Source organism: Anomaloglossus baeobatrachus, chromosome 10 (assembly GCF_048569485.1).
Source record: "Anomaloglossus baeobatrachus isolate aAnoBae1 chromosome 10, aAnoBae1.hap1, whole genome shotgun sequence".
NCBI lineage: Eukaryota > Metazoa > Chordata > Amphibia > Anura > Aromobatidae > Anomaloglossus > Anomaloglossus baeobatrachus.
The window spans coordinates 170,978,327-170,996,665 of NC_134362.1; the positions used below are offsets into that span (position 1 = coordinate 170,978,327).

The 18,339-nt window shown below is 44.4% G+C and overlaps 1 protein-coding gene across 1 annotated transcript in view; it reads left to right on the forward strand.

The window, feature by feature from the left end:
• NLRC5 (NLR family CARD domain containing 5) overlaps positions 1-17,088 on the forward strand; it is a 149,850-nt gene extending 132,762 nt beyond the window's left edge. Inside the window, exons 41-46 of the mRNA XM_075326907.1 lie at positions 5,002-5,085; positions 10,479-10,562; positions 11,991-12,074; positions 13,644-13,727; positions 13,981-14,064; positions 16,536-17,088. Of these exons, the coding sequence (XP_075183022.1) occupies positions 5,002-5,085; positions 10,479-10,562; positions 11,991-12,074; positions 13,644-13,727; positions 13,981-14,064; positions 16,536-16,608 (493 nt within the window). The 3' untranslated portion in view covers positions 16,609-17,088. The remainder of the gene's footprint in view (positions 1-5,001; positions 5,086-10,478; positions 10,563-11,990; positions 12,075-13,643; positions 13,728-13,980; positions 14,065-16,535) is intronic.
• The last annotated feature ends 1,251 nt before the right edge of the window (positions 17,089-18,339 follow it).

The following is an 18,339-nucleotide window of genomic DNA, read 5'->3' on the forward strand; positions in this document are numbered from 1 at the left end:
GAATAGAATGTCAGGGAGCAGTTTGTGTAGCGAAAGACTGTGACCTCCTACAGCCGGACACCACAGGACTGTCTGACAACGTTGACACACCCGTGATAAGAGTTGAGCGAATTTGTCCGCAGGAATTTGGAGAAATTAGCTCATCTCTAATTTTATACCTAAAAGATCTGTATATTTTTTTTTCACAGAGATTGGTCTGCTGCTGCATCATGTCAGTAAAAATAGATTTTAGCTGTGATGTAGCTGACGATGCTGATTACAGTCACAACTGAGCGCTCGTTAGCCTTACTACCAATGCATCACCGGGCGCTCAGTGGTGCACAGTGGTGGTACAAGGGGCCATTGTTTATGTAACCCACACACTTCCTAACGGCTCGCCCGTGTCAGCTGCTGTTTATTTCTTGGGCTCGTAGTCCTGGGGCATCTGATGACGTCACCGGTGAGGCGTATACACAGACTGGCACTGACAGGTTGCCATAGCAACCTCCTTTTAAGCAGCGAGTGAAAAGAACATTTTATTTTGCTAGCTGTGCATGCCAGAGCTAATATCCTGTGTGCTGACCTATGTTATTGCCAAGCGCAGACTGCACCCAGCACCAGGCGTCTGTCATTGTGGCTTACATCTCTGGCGGATGATAATGCAGCGCAACATGGCGATCGTACGCCATATTAATGCTATTATATAACACAGTTTAATTCATCTTTGATAACACAGGTTATTTAGTGGAAAAAAAAACATATTCCAAAAGCTACACGATGACAAACTCGGCTCTGCTACATATAAATAGGCCGTCACCCTCTATATACATAATTTTATAGGCCTTTGTTGTCAAAAGTAACTATAGGCCTCATTTATCAAGTGTCTGCCTTTGTTGTCCATAGCAACCAATCAGAGCGCAGCTCTCATTTCATAAACTGCTCTGGGAAAATGAAAGCTGAGCTGTAATTGGTTGATATAGGCAACAAAGACTATGAGACACTTTTAATCAATCTCTTTATGTAGGTGGGCACACAATTAAGGCTAGTTTCACACTTGCGTTGAACGGTATCCATTGCATTGCGTTGTGTAACGGATGCAACGGATGTGTTGCATATAGTGGCACAACGGATGCAACGGATGCTACAAAACAACGCAATTCGTTTTGATTTTTTTTTTTTTTTTTTACAGTTTTACCAGCGGCAGACTATTGTAAACGATCAGCTGATCGCTCCCAGTAGCCGGCCGCCGGGTGATCAGCTGATCGCTCCCTGCAGCCGGCCGCCGGGTGATCAGCTGATCGCTCCCTGCAGCCGGCCGCCGGGTGATCAGCTGATCGCTCCCAGTAGCCGGCCGCCGGGTGATCAGCTGATCGCTCCCTGCAGCCGACCGCCGGTGATCAGCTGAGCGCTGTCTCTTGCCGGCCACTGGGTGATCAGCTGATCGCTCCCTGCAGCCGACCGCCGGGTGATCAGCTGAGCGCTGTCACTTGCCGGCGCCCGGGCATGCCGGCGGGCGGGCGTTCAGCTGAGCGCTGTCACTTGTCGGCGGCCGGGCATGCCGGCGGGCGGGCGCTCAGCTGAGCGCTGTCACTTGTCGGCGGCCGGGCATGCCAGCGGGCGGGTGCTCAGCTGAGCGCTGTCACTTGCCGGCGCCCGGGCATGCTGGCGGGCGGGCGCTCAGCTGAGCGCTGTCGCTTGCCGACGGCCAGGCGCTCAGCTGAACGTTCGGCCACCGCGAGCCAAAATAAAGTTTGATTTAAAAAAAAAAAAAAGAGCATGCGCAGTGGAATCCAGAGGATTCCGCTGCTCAAAATAACGTTACATGCTGCGTTCCTCCTGCTGGGCGGAAGCAACGGAGCGTCGCCCAGCGGAAGCAACACAGGTCCTTTTGGTACAATCCGCCACCCATACAAGTCTATGGGAAACAGCGGAATCCGTTAACGGATTCCGCTGTTTTCCAAAAGGGCGGATTGTAACGGAAGGAAATAAACGCAAGTGTGAAAGTACCCTAAGAAATAATAGACGATGCACATGTGTCTCCATAGAGGCAGCAGGAGGTGCTGTTCACCCACCTTGGTTGCTGGTTGCTTATTGCACTAGATATGAACTATTCACAATGATGTCATCTGCTTAATGGGGTTGTCCACATCTTGAACTATTCACACAATGCTTAAAGGGGTTGTCCACCTCTGGGGATCATTTTTTTTTTACTTAAATGCATATATTTCTGACTAAAAAAAATCATTTTTGCAATAGGGTTTCATTAAAAAATATATCTATAGCCTCCGTGTTGTATTGTCTATCACCGAGTTAACTGAGAATCCATCAGTGAGCTTCTTATGGCGGTCCAAAAAGAGTTTGTCACTCGTATCTATTTTTTTAGCTTTTCTTAACTGATTTATGACAATGTTGAATGTGCAGGGAAACAAAGACGTTAGGGATTGTTCAGACACACCGTTTTTTATGCATTTTTTTAAGCATTTTTTTTTTTAAATAAAAAATGCAGCATTTGAATATTTCTAAAACCTCATTCACATAGTGATTTTTTTTTTTCTTGACATCTTTTGACTTGTGATGGATTTTTAAAAAACGCAGCGTGGTCAATTTTTTCAATATTTTTTTTCTCCTTTGAGATCAAAATGGCTTACACCAAATAAATTGCATAAAAAGCACCTAAACAATGGGCAGAATTTCTGCTGTGGTTTTCTGGACGTCGCCTTTGTTTTTATTGCAGAAAAAAAAGGTGTGTGAACATAGCCTTAGAATACAATACATGCGGTTTTGTCGCTTTTTTTTTTAAAACATTTTTAGCGTTTGAATGGGTAAAAATCACTGCAAAATTGCTGTAAGAATCCACATGCTGCGTCATAACACTATGTTGTGTCATTCCTCTGTTATTCCTCTTGGAAATTTCCCAATAACTCAACAACATGGTGATTTTCATTCCTTTTGTCAAAGGGGTGTCTCCCTGCTCCGACACTGGCATTGCTGATTGGACAGTGTAAGATGACTAAGGACATGCCTCCATCTAGTAACACCTAGTTGTCAAATTAATCATGACTTCTGGGATGAATACCCTTCCCTTTCGCCGTGCCTAGCGTGACAACTCTGCATTGGGTAAAGGGTCAGAAGTCACCATGAGACTCTGCAAGTTTAGAACTGATAGAGACATATTGAAAATGGCCCGATGACTCAGTTCTGGTGTGTTGAGGACAGTTCCAAAAAGCACAAACAGAAATTGGATAAAGGCCACAACAGATTTATATATACATATATAAATAAGTATATATAAATATATAATACATATACGGTATTTATTGTATTATATATATTTTGTATATGTATATAATAATAAAAAATAAAATAAATATATATATATATATATATATATATATATATATATATATATATATATATATATATATATATATATATATATACAGTACAGACCAAAAGTTTGGACACACCTTCTCATCTCTAGAACAACTGTTAAGAGGAGACTTTGTGCAGCAGGCCTTCATGGTAAAATAGCTGCTAGGAAACCCCTGCTAAGGACAGGCAACAAGCAGAAGAGACTTGTTTGGGATAAAGAACACAAGGAATGGACATTAGACCAGTGGAAATCTGTGCTTTGGTCTGATGAGTCCAAATTTGAGATCTTTGGATCCAACCACCGTGTCTTTGTAGAAAAGGTGAATAGATGGACTCTACATGCCTGGTTCCCACCGTGAAGCATGGAGGAGGAGGTGTGATGGTGGGGGGGGGCTTTGCTGGTGACACTGTTGGGGATTTATTCAAAATTGAAGGCATATAGAACCAGCATGGCTACCACAGCCTCTTGCAGCGGCGTGCTATTCCATCCGGTTTGCGTTTAGTTGGACCATAATTTATTTTTCAACAGGACTATGACCCTCAAACACACCTCCAGGCTGTGTAAGGGCTATTTGACTAAGAAGGAGAGTGATGGGGTGCTACGCCAGATGACCTGGCCTCCACAGTCACCAGACCTGAACCCAATCGAGATGGTTTGGGGTGAGCTGGACCGCAGAGTGAAGGCAAAAGGGCCAACAAGTGCTAAGCATCTCTGGGAACTCCTTCAAGACTGTTGGAAGACTATTTCCAGTGACTACCTCTTGAAGCTCATCAAGGGAATGCCAAGAGTGTGCAAAGCAGTAATCAAAGCAAAAGGTGGCTACTCTGAAGAACCTAGAATATAAGACATATTTTCAGCCGTTTCACACTTTTTTAAGTATTTCATTCCACATGTTTTAATTCATAGATTTGATGCCTTCAAAGTGAATCTACAATTTTTAGAGTCTTGAAAATAAAGAAAACCCTTTGAATGAGGAGATGTTTCCAAAATTTTGGTCTGTACTGTATATATATATATATATATATATATATATATATATATATATATATATACATATATATATATATATATATATATATATATATATATATATATATATATATATATATATATATATATATATATGAAATTATATATATATATATATATATATAAAATATTATATATATATATATATATATTATTTTTTATATATATATATATAATTTTATATATATATATTGAAATGGACCCTGAGGTCGCCTTGATTACGGCAGTGGCTTTGGACTTTGGAACTATAGATATCAGCATGGACTGTTAGTTTTAGCTACAATAGCAGCAAGAAAATGAAGGGTTACTTGGATCTGGTGTACTCTGTACCAATACTAGTTTGTGAATGGAGTGTTTGTGCTTAGAGGACGTGTGGGTGTAAAATGGAAATGTAATGGAGAAATTAAAATGTGTATGTAGTACGCTTATGGCGCTTCTGTGGGTACATGATGTTGGCACACTGTGTATATTATGGCGCACTAAACATGTCTGCTTAACAATTGAAGACGGGTCCCGCAGGTCTGTTTTGCAGCAAGATGTGATTCTTTGTATAGAAACGTTTTTCTATGATCATCTAATATGATGACATCTAATTTCCACCATTATGTGTGATTACACAGTCTGCGCTCATGCCGTTTGGGGGTGAAATCGGAGAGTGCACTTATGGAAGCTTTGGGCTCATGTGAACAAATGGAAGACATCAGGTAAATGCTTTTTATTCTGTATTTACTAATACATAATTTAGCAATCTGATCAAGTGAAATTGCTGCAAATTACAAAACATATCTGCCTTTTATCATTTGTCATGCAGCCCATTACATTTACTAGTCCTTTGCAATGCCATGTGTTCGTGCCCTATGGTGTGACACTTGAGGTCCCTATGGGTCTGTATTATTGAGCTGTCGGCACTAGGAGCCCAATTCATCATTGCATTTTTTTAAGTCATTTTTTTACTTTTTTTGTGATATTTCACAAAAATCCAGAAAAGTAAAAAATGCTCTTTATTTTTATCTTTGACATTGGTTTTGCAACTTTTTAATGCCACGCTAGATACGGGGAAGTACCAAACGAACGGCAAAATGGAAGGGAAAGCCTGTGAATAGGGAGAGGGAAGATGGTGACCCCTGACCAAACCTACTGCACGTCCCTGGGGTTCCTCACCACCCTAGATAGGTTCCACACCTATGCACCGAGCTGAATACCCGACCCTAGGTATCCCTAGTGCTGGACCCTAAATAGGGAACGGATGGGATGAGCTCTTCATCAACCCCCACTAAACACTAGAGAAGACATAAGGAGGACACACAGGGGGAAAATGCATGAATTACTTATCTACAGAGGACTCAGGCAGAGGTTCAGCAAAGTTTTCAGCAACAATACCACAGAGGAGTACAAGCCACCTGCTTGCAAGAAGAGCGTGAATGAACTGAAAAATATCACCAGCACCAGTCTAAGGAAGGAAGGGGTATTTAAGCACCAAGAGAAAACTGATGATCAGCAGCTGGGTGGAAGGCAATCTCCTGCTGGGTCCAAAAGGGAAGGAGAGGAAAATCCAACAGGAAAGCTACCTATACCAATGAATACTGACAGCAGGAACAATGAAAAGTCAGGGAACATTCTGTGCAGCCAAACACTATGACCTTCTATGGCCAGAAACCACATGACTGTCTGTCACCTGTGACACATATTCTATTAAAATGTGGCAAGAATTGTCAAAAAAAAATTCCAGATGCTCATAAAATCGTTCCAGGAAGTTCTCTTTCCTGGAGAACATTTATTCAAAAATGTTGCAACGTTTTAAAAAATTGCAATTGATGAATCAGCTGAAAACATTTGGAAACCCCAAATAGCTCATACAGTGACGAGCACAAAAAAAACCCCAAACAGGTGGATGCATATAAAATAGACTTTAAAAATGGTGCAAATCTACTATATAAAGCTGAGTGTGTGTGTGTGTGTGTGTGTGTGTGTGTGTGTGTGTGTGTGTGTGTGTGCGAGTGTGTGTGTGTGTGTGTGTGTGTGTGTCGTAGACTATGTTTTGACAGGAAAATTTAACCCCGCGCTTTACAGTTACTCTCCAAAAAACATGCCTTCATTAAAGTAAATGGAGCCTGGAACTACAGGTTATTAGTAGGAGCTGTGATTGGTTGCTATAGGAACAAAAGACATTCATAGTATAAGAAGCTTATATGTGAGGTAATAAGATGTCGGTGGGGAGACGGATAGAGAGACAGAGAGAGACACAGACAGAGACAGACAGAGAAAGAGACAGAGAGACAGAGACAGACAGGGAAAGAGACAGACAGAGACAGACCTGGAAAGAGACAGAGAGATAGAGACAGACAGGGAAAGAGACAGACAGAGACAAACGGTGAAAGAGACAGACAGTGAAAAAGACAGACGGGGAAAGAGACAGACAGAGACAGACCTGGAAAGAGACAGACCTGGGAAGAGACAGACCTGGAAAGAGACAGACCTGGACAGAGACAGACCTGGAAAGAGACAGATGGGGAAAGAGACAGACAGACATGCAGACAGGGACAGAGACAGGCAGACAGGGAAGGAGGAGACAGCCAGAGAGACAGACAAAGATAGATGGGCAAAGACACAGACCTTGATAGAGACAGACGGGGAAAGAGACAGAGAAATAGAGACAGACAAAGACAGGCAGACAGGGAAAGAGACAGACAGGAAAAGACACAGACAAAGAGACGGGGAGACAGACGGGGAAAGAGACAGACCTGTGAAAGAGACAGACCTGGAAAGAAACAGATGGGGAAAGAAACAGAGAGCTACAGACAGACAAAGAAAGAGACAGGCAGATGGGGAAAGAGACAGACGGGGAAAGAGACAGATGGTGAAACAGACAGTCCTGGAAAGAGACAGCCAGGCAAAGAGACAGCCGGGCAAAGAGACAGCCGGGCAAAGAGACAGCCGGGCAAAGAGACAGACTGGGAAAGAGACAGCCCTGGAAAGGGACAGCCCTGGAAAAAGACAGACGGGCAAAGAGACAGACGGGGAACGAGACAGACAGGGAAAGAGAAGGACGGGCAAAGAGACGGACGGGCAAAGAGACAGCCCTGGAAAGAGACAGCCCTGGAAAGAGACAGCCCTGGAAAGAGACAGCCCTGGAAAGAGACAGCCCTGGAAAGAGACAGCCCTGGAAAGAGACAGCCCTGGAAAGAGACAGACCTGGAAAGAGACAGACGGGGAAAGAGACAGCCCTGGAAGGAGACAGACGGGGAACAAGACAGACAGATAGAGAGAGACAGACACAGAGAAAGAGAGACACAGAGATAGAGACACAAAGATAGAGAGAGACAGACAGAGAGACTAATACAGAGACAAACATAGAAACTGATACAGACAGAGACAGACACACAGAGACAGTCAGACAGAAACTCGAAGAGAGATAGTTACAATCCCGGGCAATGCCCGGGTACTACAGCTAGTTAAAATAATAAAGCTCAAATGGAAAAAAGAAGACAAGCACCCAAAACTAGACACAAAAAGAGCAAATGCAGTAAAGAATCAGGCCCCGAGTGTCTGCTGTATCCAGCATTTGGATGCAAAATTTGCAGTAATATGTAACCGTAACTCAGAAGTGTATATTTGGAGTATGACTGCCCGGGCAGGTGTCCTTGGTGCCAAGGGAAGTGTTGGGATGCTTTTCTGCATTGAGAAGTATCTTAGATATAGGGCTAGGAGTAGGGCAAATCACACAAATGCACAAATTACTGCGAAGGTCACATCCACAAATTTCAGATGTACGTGTACCCTTGTGTTACCCCATACAGTCGTCTGCATCGCTGATGGGCATATGTATTCAATTAGCACATTAATCCAAAAAAGACTAGTGCATGCTGTGTTTTCTTCGCTCATGGAAATTGACCCATAGTCCATGGTCAGTCCATCTAGACCAAAATGACACATCAGGAGCCCCCACACAGCCTCCTATACACAGCAGGAGCCCCCACACAGCAGGAGCCCCCACACAGCCTCCTATACACAGCAGAAGCCCCCACACAGCCTTCTATGCACATCAGGAGCCCCGACACAGCCTCCTATACACAGCAGGAGCCCCCACACAGCCTCCTATACACATCAGGAGCCCCCAAACAGCCTCCTATACACAGCAGGAGCCCCCACACAGCCTCCTATACATATCAGGAGCCCCCACACAGCCTCCTATACACAGCAGGAGCCCCCACACAGCCTTCTATGCACATCAGAAGCCCCGACACAGCCTCCTATACACAGCAGGAGCCGCCACACAGCCTCCTATACACAGCAGGAGCCCCCACACAGCCTCCTATACACAGCAGGAGCCCCCACACAGCCTCCTATACACAGCAGGAGCCCCCACACAGCCTCCTATACACAGCAGGAGCCCCCACACAGCCTCCTATGCACAGCAGAAGCCCCAGCACAGCCTCATATGCACAGCAGGGGTCCCCACACAGCCTCCTATACACAGCAGAAGCCCCCACACAGCCTCATATGCACAGCAGGGGCCCCCACACAGCCTCCTATACACAGCAGAAGCCCCCACACAGCCTACTATACACAGCAGGAGTCCCCACACAGCATCCTATACACAGCAAAAGCCCCAGCACAGCCTAATATGCACAGCAGGGACCCCCAGCAGCCGCCTATACACAGCAGGAGCCCCCGCACAGCCTTCTATACACAGCAGGAGCCCCCACACAGCCTCCTATACACAGCAGAAGCCCCCACACAGCCTCCTATACACAGCAGGAGCCCCCACACAGCCTTCTATACACAGCAGGAGCCCCCACACAGCCTCTTATACACAGCAGGAGCCCCCACACAGCCTTCTATGCACATCAGGGGTCCCCACACAGGTTTCTATACACAGCAGGAGCCCACACACAGCCTTCTATACACAGCAGGAGCCCCCACACAGCCTCTTATACACATCAGGAGCCCCCACACAGCCTTCTATGCACATCAGGAGCCCCCACACAGCCTTCTATACACAGCAGGAGCCCCCACACAGCCTCTTATACACAGCAGGAGCCCCCACACAGCCTTCTATGCACATCAGGAGTCCCCAGCATCCTCCTATACACATCAGGAGCTCCCAGCAGCCTCATATACACAGCAGGAGCCCACACACAACCTCCTATGCACAGCAGTGGCCCCCAGGAGCCTCCTATACACTGCAGGAGCCCCCACACAGCCTCCTATACACAGCAGGAGCCCCCACACAGCCTCCTATACACAGCAGGAGCCCCCACACAGCCTCCTATACACAGCAGGAGCCCCCACACAGCCTCCTATACACAGCAGAAGCCCCAGCACAGCCTCATATGCACAGCAGGGGCCCCCAGCAGCCTCCTATACACAGCAGGAGCCCCCACACAGCCTTCTATACACAGCAGGAGCCCCCACACAGCCTCCAATACACAGCAGAAGCCCCCACACAGCCTCCTATACACAGCAGGAGCCCCCACACAACCTTCTATACACAGCAGGAGCCCCTACACAGCCTCTTATACACAGCAGGAGCCCCCACACAGCCTTCTATGCACATCAGGAGTCCCCAGCATCCTCCTATACACAGCAGGAGCTCTCAGCAGCCTCATATACACAGCAGGAGCCCACACACAACCTCCTATACACAACAGAACCCACACACAGCCTCCTATGTACAGCAGGAGCCCTCACACAGCCTCCTATACACAGCAGGGGACCCCAGGCGCCTCCTATACACTGCATGAGCCCCCACAGAGCCTCCTATACACAGCAGGAGCCCCCACACAGCTTCCTATACAAAGCAGGAGCCCCCACACAGCCTCCTATACACAACAGACCGCATTTCAGACTTGCCAAGCATACACCATTTTTTTCTACATGCACAATTTGTCATTGTAAAAATCTTCTTCTAAATGTTGCTATTCACTTAGATTAAGTGAAGGACAATCCAACAACCAAAAAACATCTCTGGAAATTTGGAGATGGAATTGCACAAATGTTATCACACTTCTCTTTTAGTTTTGGTCACTATTGGCAGTGTATTGTGATTGTATTGTATTTTAACATTTCTGATTAATAATATTAATGTTTTGCACAGTTTGTCCGAAAACGCATTCTCGGAGCTGTTCTTACTGAACCTTGCAGAACGACTTCCACATTTTCGATTGCTAAGGAAACTTGAGTAAGTGCATTCTTGCTTAAGTAACTGTAGGTGCTTTCTTCATTCTCTAAATCTCTTTACATCCTATCACATAATTTCTTCAATGGATCCAATAGAAATAAAAGATTATGTTTGCATTACAGATTGAAGGGCATCCCCAAAAATATCTACCAAGCAGTGGGCTGTTTAACTATTGAGATCTTTTCACAATTGTGTATATATATATATATATATATATATATATATATATATATATATATATATATATATATATATATATGTATATATATATACACTGTATACTGATTCCCCAAATAGAACACAGCAAGTGTGACCAGGTGCCAGCTGCTAAAACTACACAAAATGCAAACAAATTACTGCTACGATATGAGCAAACATGGACTATATAAAATTTAACATACAGTGATGCTCTTCGAAATATACTTAGAAAAATGAAGGTGCTTAGCACACAAATTGGCCAATTCATGTGAGCCCAACACCCGCGCCAAGGTGACCTTTCCTTGATGGGTCCCTATCGTAATTTCATGCCTCTCCTGGACTAAAAGTCTACAAATATATGGGCAGGTAGGATATGACATTAATTAAAACCATCCCAGGGCTGATGAGAGGAGAACACAGTCTGAATAGGAGGCTGTCTATACCTCCAATATATACTGCAAAAAAATACTGCATTTCCAAATAGAACACGGTAAGTGTGAGCAGGTGCCAGCTGCTAAAACTACACAAAATGCAAACAAATTACTGCTACGATATGAGCAAACATGGACTATATAAAATTTAACATACAGTGATGCTCTTTGAAATATACTTAGAAAAATGAAGGTGCTTAGCACACAAATTGGCCAATTCATGTGAGCCCAACCACCGCGCCAAGGCGACCTTACTTTGATGAGTCCCTATCGTAATTTCATGCCTCTCCTGGACTAAAAGTCTACAAATATATGGGCAGGTAGGATATGACATTAATTAAAACCACCCCGGGGCTGATAGGAGGAGAACACAGTCAGCACAGGAGGCTGTTTATACCTCCAATATATACTGCAAAAAAATACTGCATTTCCAAATAGAACATAGGAAGTGTGAACAGGTGCAAGCTGCTATAAGTAAAAAAAATACAAACAAAATATGCATACATATGGGTTACTACTGACAAACTAACAAAGGCAGATGAACATAAAGGAAAGGAACGGAAGGGTCAGGTAAGTGATGTGTACCCATATTAAGCACAGGGGGTTCTAGTGATAGGGGGTTGGGGACCACTGTTCTATGAGATATAGAGCCTTGATGAAAATCATGTAAAGATTGCAATGAACTGCTGTCCAGCCGTTCTGCTCCAACCCAACCCCCCCCCCAAAAAACATGCTCTGCTAACTCTAGTTTGTATACATAGATGATTCGACTTTAACCCCTTCTTCTATATTTTCACAGCCTGAAATTCTGTGGGATATCTGACAGTGTTTGCATATCCCTGGCGGAAGCGTTTGGATGCTGTCACAGTTTGGAAGAAATCATGTAAGCATGCAAAATGTGTAGAGAATAGGACGACTTGTGCATGCAAAACACATTTTTAGATTAAAACTATCTAAGTAGGTTCTATTAAAGACAATGCCTTGTGATATAGTTTCTGCAGGAGGTAAAAGGGTTCTCTAGACTTACTGTATTGATGAGCTATCCTTTGAATTGGCCTTCAGTATCAGATTTTCTGGGGTCTGACAATTGGCCCCCCCAGTAGTCAGCTGTTTTCAGTGGCAGCAAACAAGTGTATGCAGTGAACAGCTGTGCTGCAGGTCAGTTCTTACTGAAGTTAATGGGAGCTGATCCAGTCCTCCCCTAGCCAGAGCTGATCAATGGGGTGTAAGAGTAGTGGACCATTGCTGAAAGAATTGACATGCTGCATCTTTGTGGTCACCACAAAGACAATACCAATTTTTCACATTGCCTTAAAACCAATAACTTTAATGAACATACATGCCACAAACATAGTACGTACAATTTTTCATATATTACAGTGTGAAGAGAAGGTGGGAATACATATATACCCTACTCTTTCCCTTCCTAAAAAACGGGGGTCGGCATCCTATTTATCAATGACCCCCCCCTGTTCCACGTCGACTAACCTCTATACTGACCTTCCACTATTTCTATATACCCAGTGCTCCTATTTAATAGGGCGTAAAGTGTGTCACCAAAGAGAAAACACACAAGGGATAGTATGTGCACTGTTATCAAGAGGACATTTCGTCAGGATCTGTCCGTCCGTCAGTAACCGATGGGATGGTCGTAATTAGTCAACTACCAAAAAAAACAAAATATCTGTATCCATACATTCCAAGCAATATATTTGCTGTAATTTAGTCCAAGAATCGCCCTCCCCACGCGTTTCACCCCATGTGTAGTTTAATGGGGCTCATCAGGGAATGATCCTTGAAATTCAGGTCACAGCTGGCAATCTGGTTCAGCTTTTTATCTCAATACTGAAGACCACCTGGTATTGGGGACCCTCTTGAGTAGTGAACATATGATTAGGTGGATGCTCTACTGCATCTGTGTTAACTGATTAGTGATTGTAGTCTGTGGCCTTCTAAGCTGGTAAGTATTACGCACTTGCTCTAATCCTCGTATCCCCTCTACCACCATTTTTAAGGGCCAGATTCTGGTCCCCATAGACTTATATGGTTACAGCTGGAGACTGGTAAGTACAACATGCTCACTCTAATCCTCCTATCCCCTCTACCACCATTTTTAAGGGCCAGATTCTGGTCCCCATAGACTTATATGGTTACAGCTGGAGACTGGTAAGTATAACATGCTCACTCTAATCCTCCTATCCCCTCTACCAAAATTTTTAAGGGCCAGATTCTGGTCCCCATTGATTTATATGGGGACCGGTGTCCGGCCAGATATCCAGGATCAATTCCTGGCCTGAACCGGTTTTTTAAACATCCAGTTAGTCCCACCGATCCCAGATATCTGCGAGTTCGCCCATCACTAGACAATATTTTTGTCCATATAGAGTAGGCAGATATGTGGATATAGGTTGTTAATGTACATTAATTACAATAAATTAATATATTACTCTAGATTATCTTGGAACAGAATTGGAGATGATGGATCGCGTGCTCTGTCCTATTCTTTAAAACAGATGAGAAGACTAAAGAAGTTGGAGTAAGTCGTAAGATAAAATATGGGATATATTTCGGATGGGTCTGGATTTTCTTAAACCTCATTACTGTTAAGAAATAGAGAGAGATAAGTGGCTGTAAGAGACATATAGCACCACTTCTGGAAGAAAACTGAGAAATCACAGTATAAATCCAACTCAATCCAATGGGAGATATTGTGGGAGTTAAATATTTCCCAAAACCATAGCATTAGAATGAAATAGATCTTAAATGTCCAAATTATCCTTTCCTTTCAGTCTCGAGAAAAACCAGATAACAATGAAAGGCGCAGAAGCAATGGCACAAGCATTAAGTGTCTGTCTTTGGATAAAAGTGATAAGGTGAGTAAGAAATGCTAATTGCCCACACAACGTTCTGGCTTCACATGAGCGAGTGTCACAATTTGTGTGCAGACCATTTCTGGTCTCGACGGTGGTCTACTGACCTGAACTCATCAGCCTCATATACCTATGAGGCTTGATAAATCCTTTGGTTCTCCTGGTAGTTTTAGAATGAGCTGTCAAAATTATAGGAAAGAGGAATGTTAGATCATGACATCTACATCATTGACCTCTATAGTAGAGCATAACTATAAGGTGGACTTAGCTCTACTTCTATAACAATCTTGAGTTTACCTTCTTTTACTCCATCCTCAATGGAGATCCCACTGACGTCCATTAGCTACAGCAACATCTCCCACAAATTCATCCTTGCATACTGTATATATAGCACAGCCTGACATTGACTGTCATCAATCAAATTCATTACTGTAGTTTCAAGTGTGTTGTCCTCATCCCTCACTACAAGGTAGTTTTACCCTGTGCTTTGGGGGCACATACCACTCCAGTATGTACAGACACAGTTCATATTCTGCTTCTCTGTAGCTTGCCACCCCTTATTTTTGCGTGGGCAAATCCTCGTCATCAGCATTCTACCAACACTATAGATTCTGCATCCTCCTTTCTCTCAATTGGCAGCATGTATTGCTCCTGTCATTTTCCAATGGGCTTGCCTGCCCTGAACTGAAAGACCACCCCTCTGTTATGCCTGTGTTCAGTTTGACAGACACGAGAGTAAGAGTGGAGACATAAAGGCCTGACCTCACTTTCTATAATACCCAACCCCACTTCCTGTAATGCCTGACCCCAGTTCCTGTAATACCCGGCCCCACTTCCTGTAATACTCGACCCCACTTCCTGTAATACCTGACCCCATTTCTTGTAATACTCGACCTCACTTCCTGTAAACCCAACCTCACTTCCTGTAAACCTGACACCATTTTCTGTAATACTCTACCCCACTTTCTGTAATACCCGATCCACTTCCTTTAATACTGGACCCCACTTCTTATAATACCCGATCCCACTTCCTATAATACCTGATCCCACTTCCTACAATACCCGACCCTACTTACTGTAATATCTGACCCTACTTCCTGTAATACTCGCCCACACTTCCTGTAATACCCATCCCTACTTCCTGTAATATCTGACCCAACTTTCTGTAATACTCAACACTATTTCCTTTAATACCTGACCTCACTTCCTATAATATCTGACCCCACTACTGTAATACCCAACACCACTTCCTGTAATATCTGACCCAACTTCCTGTAATACCCGACTCTACTTCCTGTAATATCCAATGCCACTTCCTGTAATACTCGACCCCAATTCCTGTAATACTTATCCCCACTTCCTGTAATACTCATCTCCACTTCCTGTAATGCTCATCCCCACTTCCTGTAATACTCATCCCACTTCCTGTAATACCTGACCCTACTTCCTGTAATACCCAACCCCATTTCCTGCAATACCCGACCCTACTTCCTGTAATATCCCTCCCCACTTCCTGTAATACCCAACCCCACTTCTTGTAATACCTGACCCCACTTCTTGTAATACCCAACGCCACTTCCTATATAACCTGACCCACTTCCTGTAATATCCAACCCCACTTCCTGTAATATCCAACCTCACTTCCTGTAATACTCGATGCCACTTCCTATAATACCTGACCCCACTTCCTGTAATACCTAACCCCACTTCCTGTAATACTCAACCCCACTTTTTCTACCTGACCCCACTTCCTGTAATACCTAACCCCACGTCCTGTAATACTCAACCCCACTTCTTATACCTGACCCCACTTCCTGTAATACCTAACCCCACTTCCTGTAATACTAAACCCTCACTTCCTGTAATACCCGATGCCACTTCACGTGCTTGTGTTTCATGTACTTTTTCTATCCATGTATTTCACAGATAGAAGATGTACCCAAGTTATTTGCTCTGCTAAAAAAACGGAGACATGCTCAAGTTTGGTCCAATCCGCCGATCCAACTTACACAAGTCTATGACTGGTCCATGATGTAATGGACAGCAGACTGTTGGGGCTTAGGTTGTACAATTATGAAGATAGATCAGTGAATGCCCAAAATTAATTAAAAAAAACGACACCTCTAATTATAAAGATTTAGAAGAATCTGGTCACGTGAGGTGAGGGTTAGGGAAGAAGCCGACTCCATATTGTTTATGAGCACCCTTTTTCGCCATATTAACTGGTTCCTAGATAAGTTGTACTGTATATAGAAATGCTCCATACTGATAATGTCACCACTAACCTCTCCCTCCTTCCCTACAAACAAGGCCATTATGTCTTTTTCTATTGTATTATCCGCCAATGGTGAAGGTGTGGTGAGGCAAGGGTTAGCAGCAATGTCTTCATCCAGCGGCCATTATTGCTTTCATTGATTCCTTCATAATTAACAATAAGCACAATGTTGATTTAACATTCTTGTGTATTTTTTCAGCTTGTGGGGCAATCTAGTAACAAAGGAGATGGGAGACAAGCTGCACAAAGAAAATGCAAGGCTCAGCTTTTGAATAGACTTTAAAGGATTTCAACGAATTGTCTACAAGAAATAATGAAGCAACTTTGATAAATGGCCTTGATTCAGAAATGCCGCTGCCTTATGTCAGTCCATTCCAACTGCCCCATTTTTCTTTGTTTGTAAAATTAGTAATAAGGAGGCAATTGGCAGAGAATAACACATGACAACAGGGTGAGACTAGCATTTTGGAACCTAGGGTCTAGCACCAGGAAAACATACATTTTCAAAGGTGTAATTAGTAAATTATGTCAAATTCATAGCTTGTTCAACTGACGCGTTTCGGACACAAAATGTAGATATGAATGAGGACACTGCATCTGAAACGCGTCAATGGCCATGCACTTTATCATATGAAGTTCTATTTTAAAGCCTTGTCAGAGCCTGATCCTAGCTGAATTCTCTGAATTATACAGTCTGCCGAGACTGCTCCGTGCAGGATTTGTGGAAGTAAGCCGGCGCTTGTTTTCTTATTTAAAGGGAACCTCTCAACAGAGTTTGGCCTTCTAAACTAAAACTAGTACCTTAAGCAGCGCCAGTGCTGGATTCCGTGAAGAATCATGTTACCCCCTGACCCCCTTGTAGATCACACAAATACCTTTATAAAATTTCCCCCGCTGTATGTAAATTGTCTGTTCCAGTCCAATGATGGGCGTCCTAATCTGCACCTGCGGTCTCTCCTTTCGCCCTCCTCCTGTGCTGATTGACGTGGATAACGCCTCGGACTCCATCCACATAGGTAGGCAAAATCTCCATATTCCTGGCTCTCGCAGGTGCACTTTACTCTGCCCTGTCACGGGCAGAGCCAAAAACATAGGTGCGCCTGCGCGAACCAACAAGTTTTCTGCGCAGTCGCGATATTTTGCCCAGCGATTTGGATGAAACGGGTGATGTCATCCACATCGCTGGGCAAAATATCGCAGTGGCGCAGAGAACTCGCCGGTTCGCGCAGGCGCACCTATGTTTTCAGCTCTGCCCGCAATAGGGCGGAGCGAAGTGCGCCTGCTGGGAATATGCGCAGGCGCAAGATTTTGCCTGCCAATGTGGATGGTGTCCGAGGTGTCATCCTCATCAATCAGCACAGGAGGAGGGCAAAAGGAGGGACAGGAGGTGCAGGCTAGGACGTCCATCGGACTGGACAGTTTACATACAGGGCAGAAGATTTTATAAAGGTATTTTGGGGGTCTACAGGAGGGGTCAGGTGGTAACGTGCACCTTTATAGAATGCAGCACAGGCGCTGCTTAAGGTGCTAGTTTTAGTTTAGAAGGCCAAAATCTGGTGACAGGTTCCCTTTAAGAAGACACTTAAATCTGCGTGGGAAATGTATAGCCACAATACTTTCATTTTTGAATCAAGGCTAAAAGTTGTTTCATCCTTGTATGGTGGGAAATTGCACATGACCTTTAAGGCGGGCTTTGCACACTACGACATCGCAGGCCGATGCTGCGATGCCGAGTGCGATAGTGCCCGCCCCCGTCGCAGCAGCGATATGTGGTGATAGCTGGCGTAGCGAAAGTTATCGCTACGCCAGCTTCACACACACACTCACCTGCCGTGCGACGTCCCTGTGGCCGGCGACCCGCCTCCTTGTTAAGGGGGCGGGTCGTGCGGCGTCACTGCGACGTCACACGGCAGGCGGCCAATCAGAGCGGAGGGGCGGAGATGAGCAGGATGTAAACATCCTGCCCACCTCCTTCCTTCCGCATATCCTACGGAAGCCGCAGT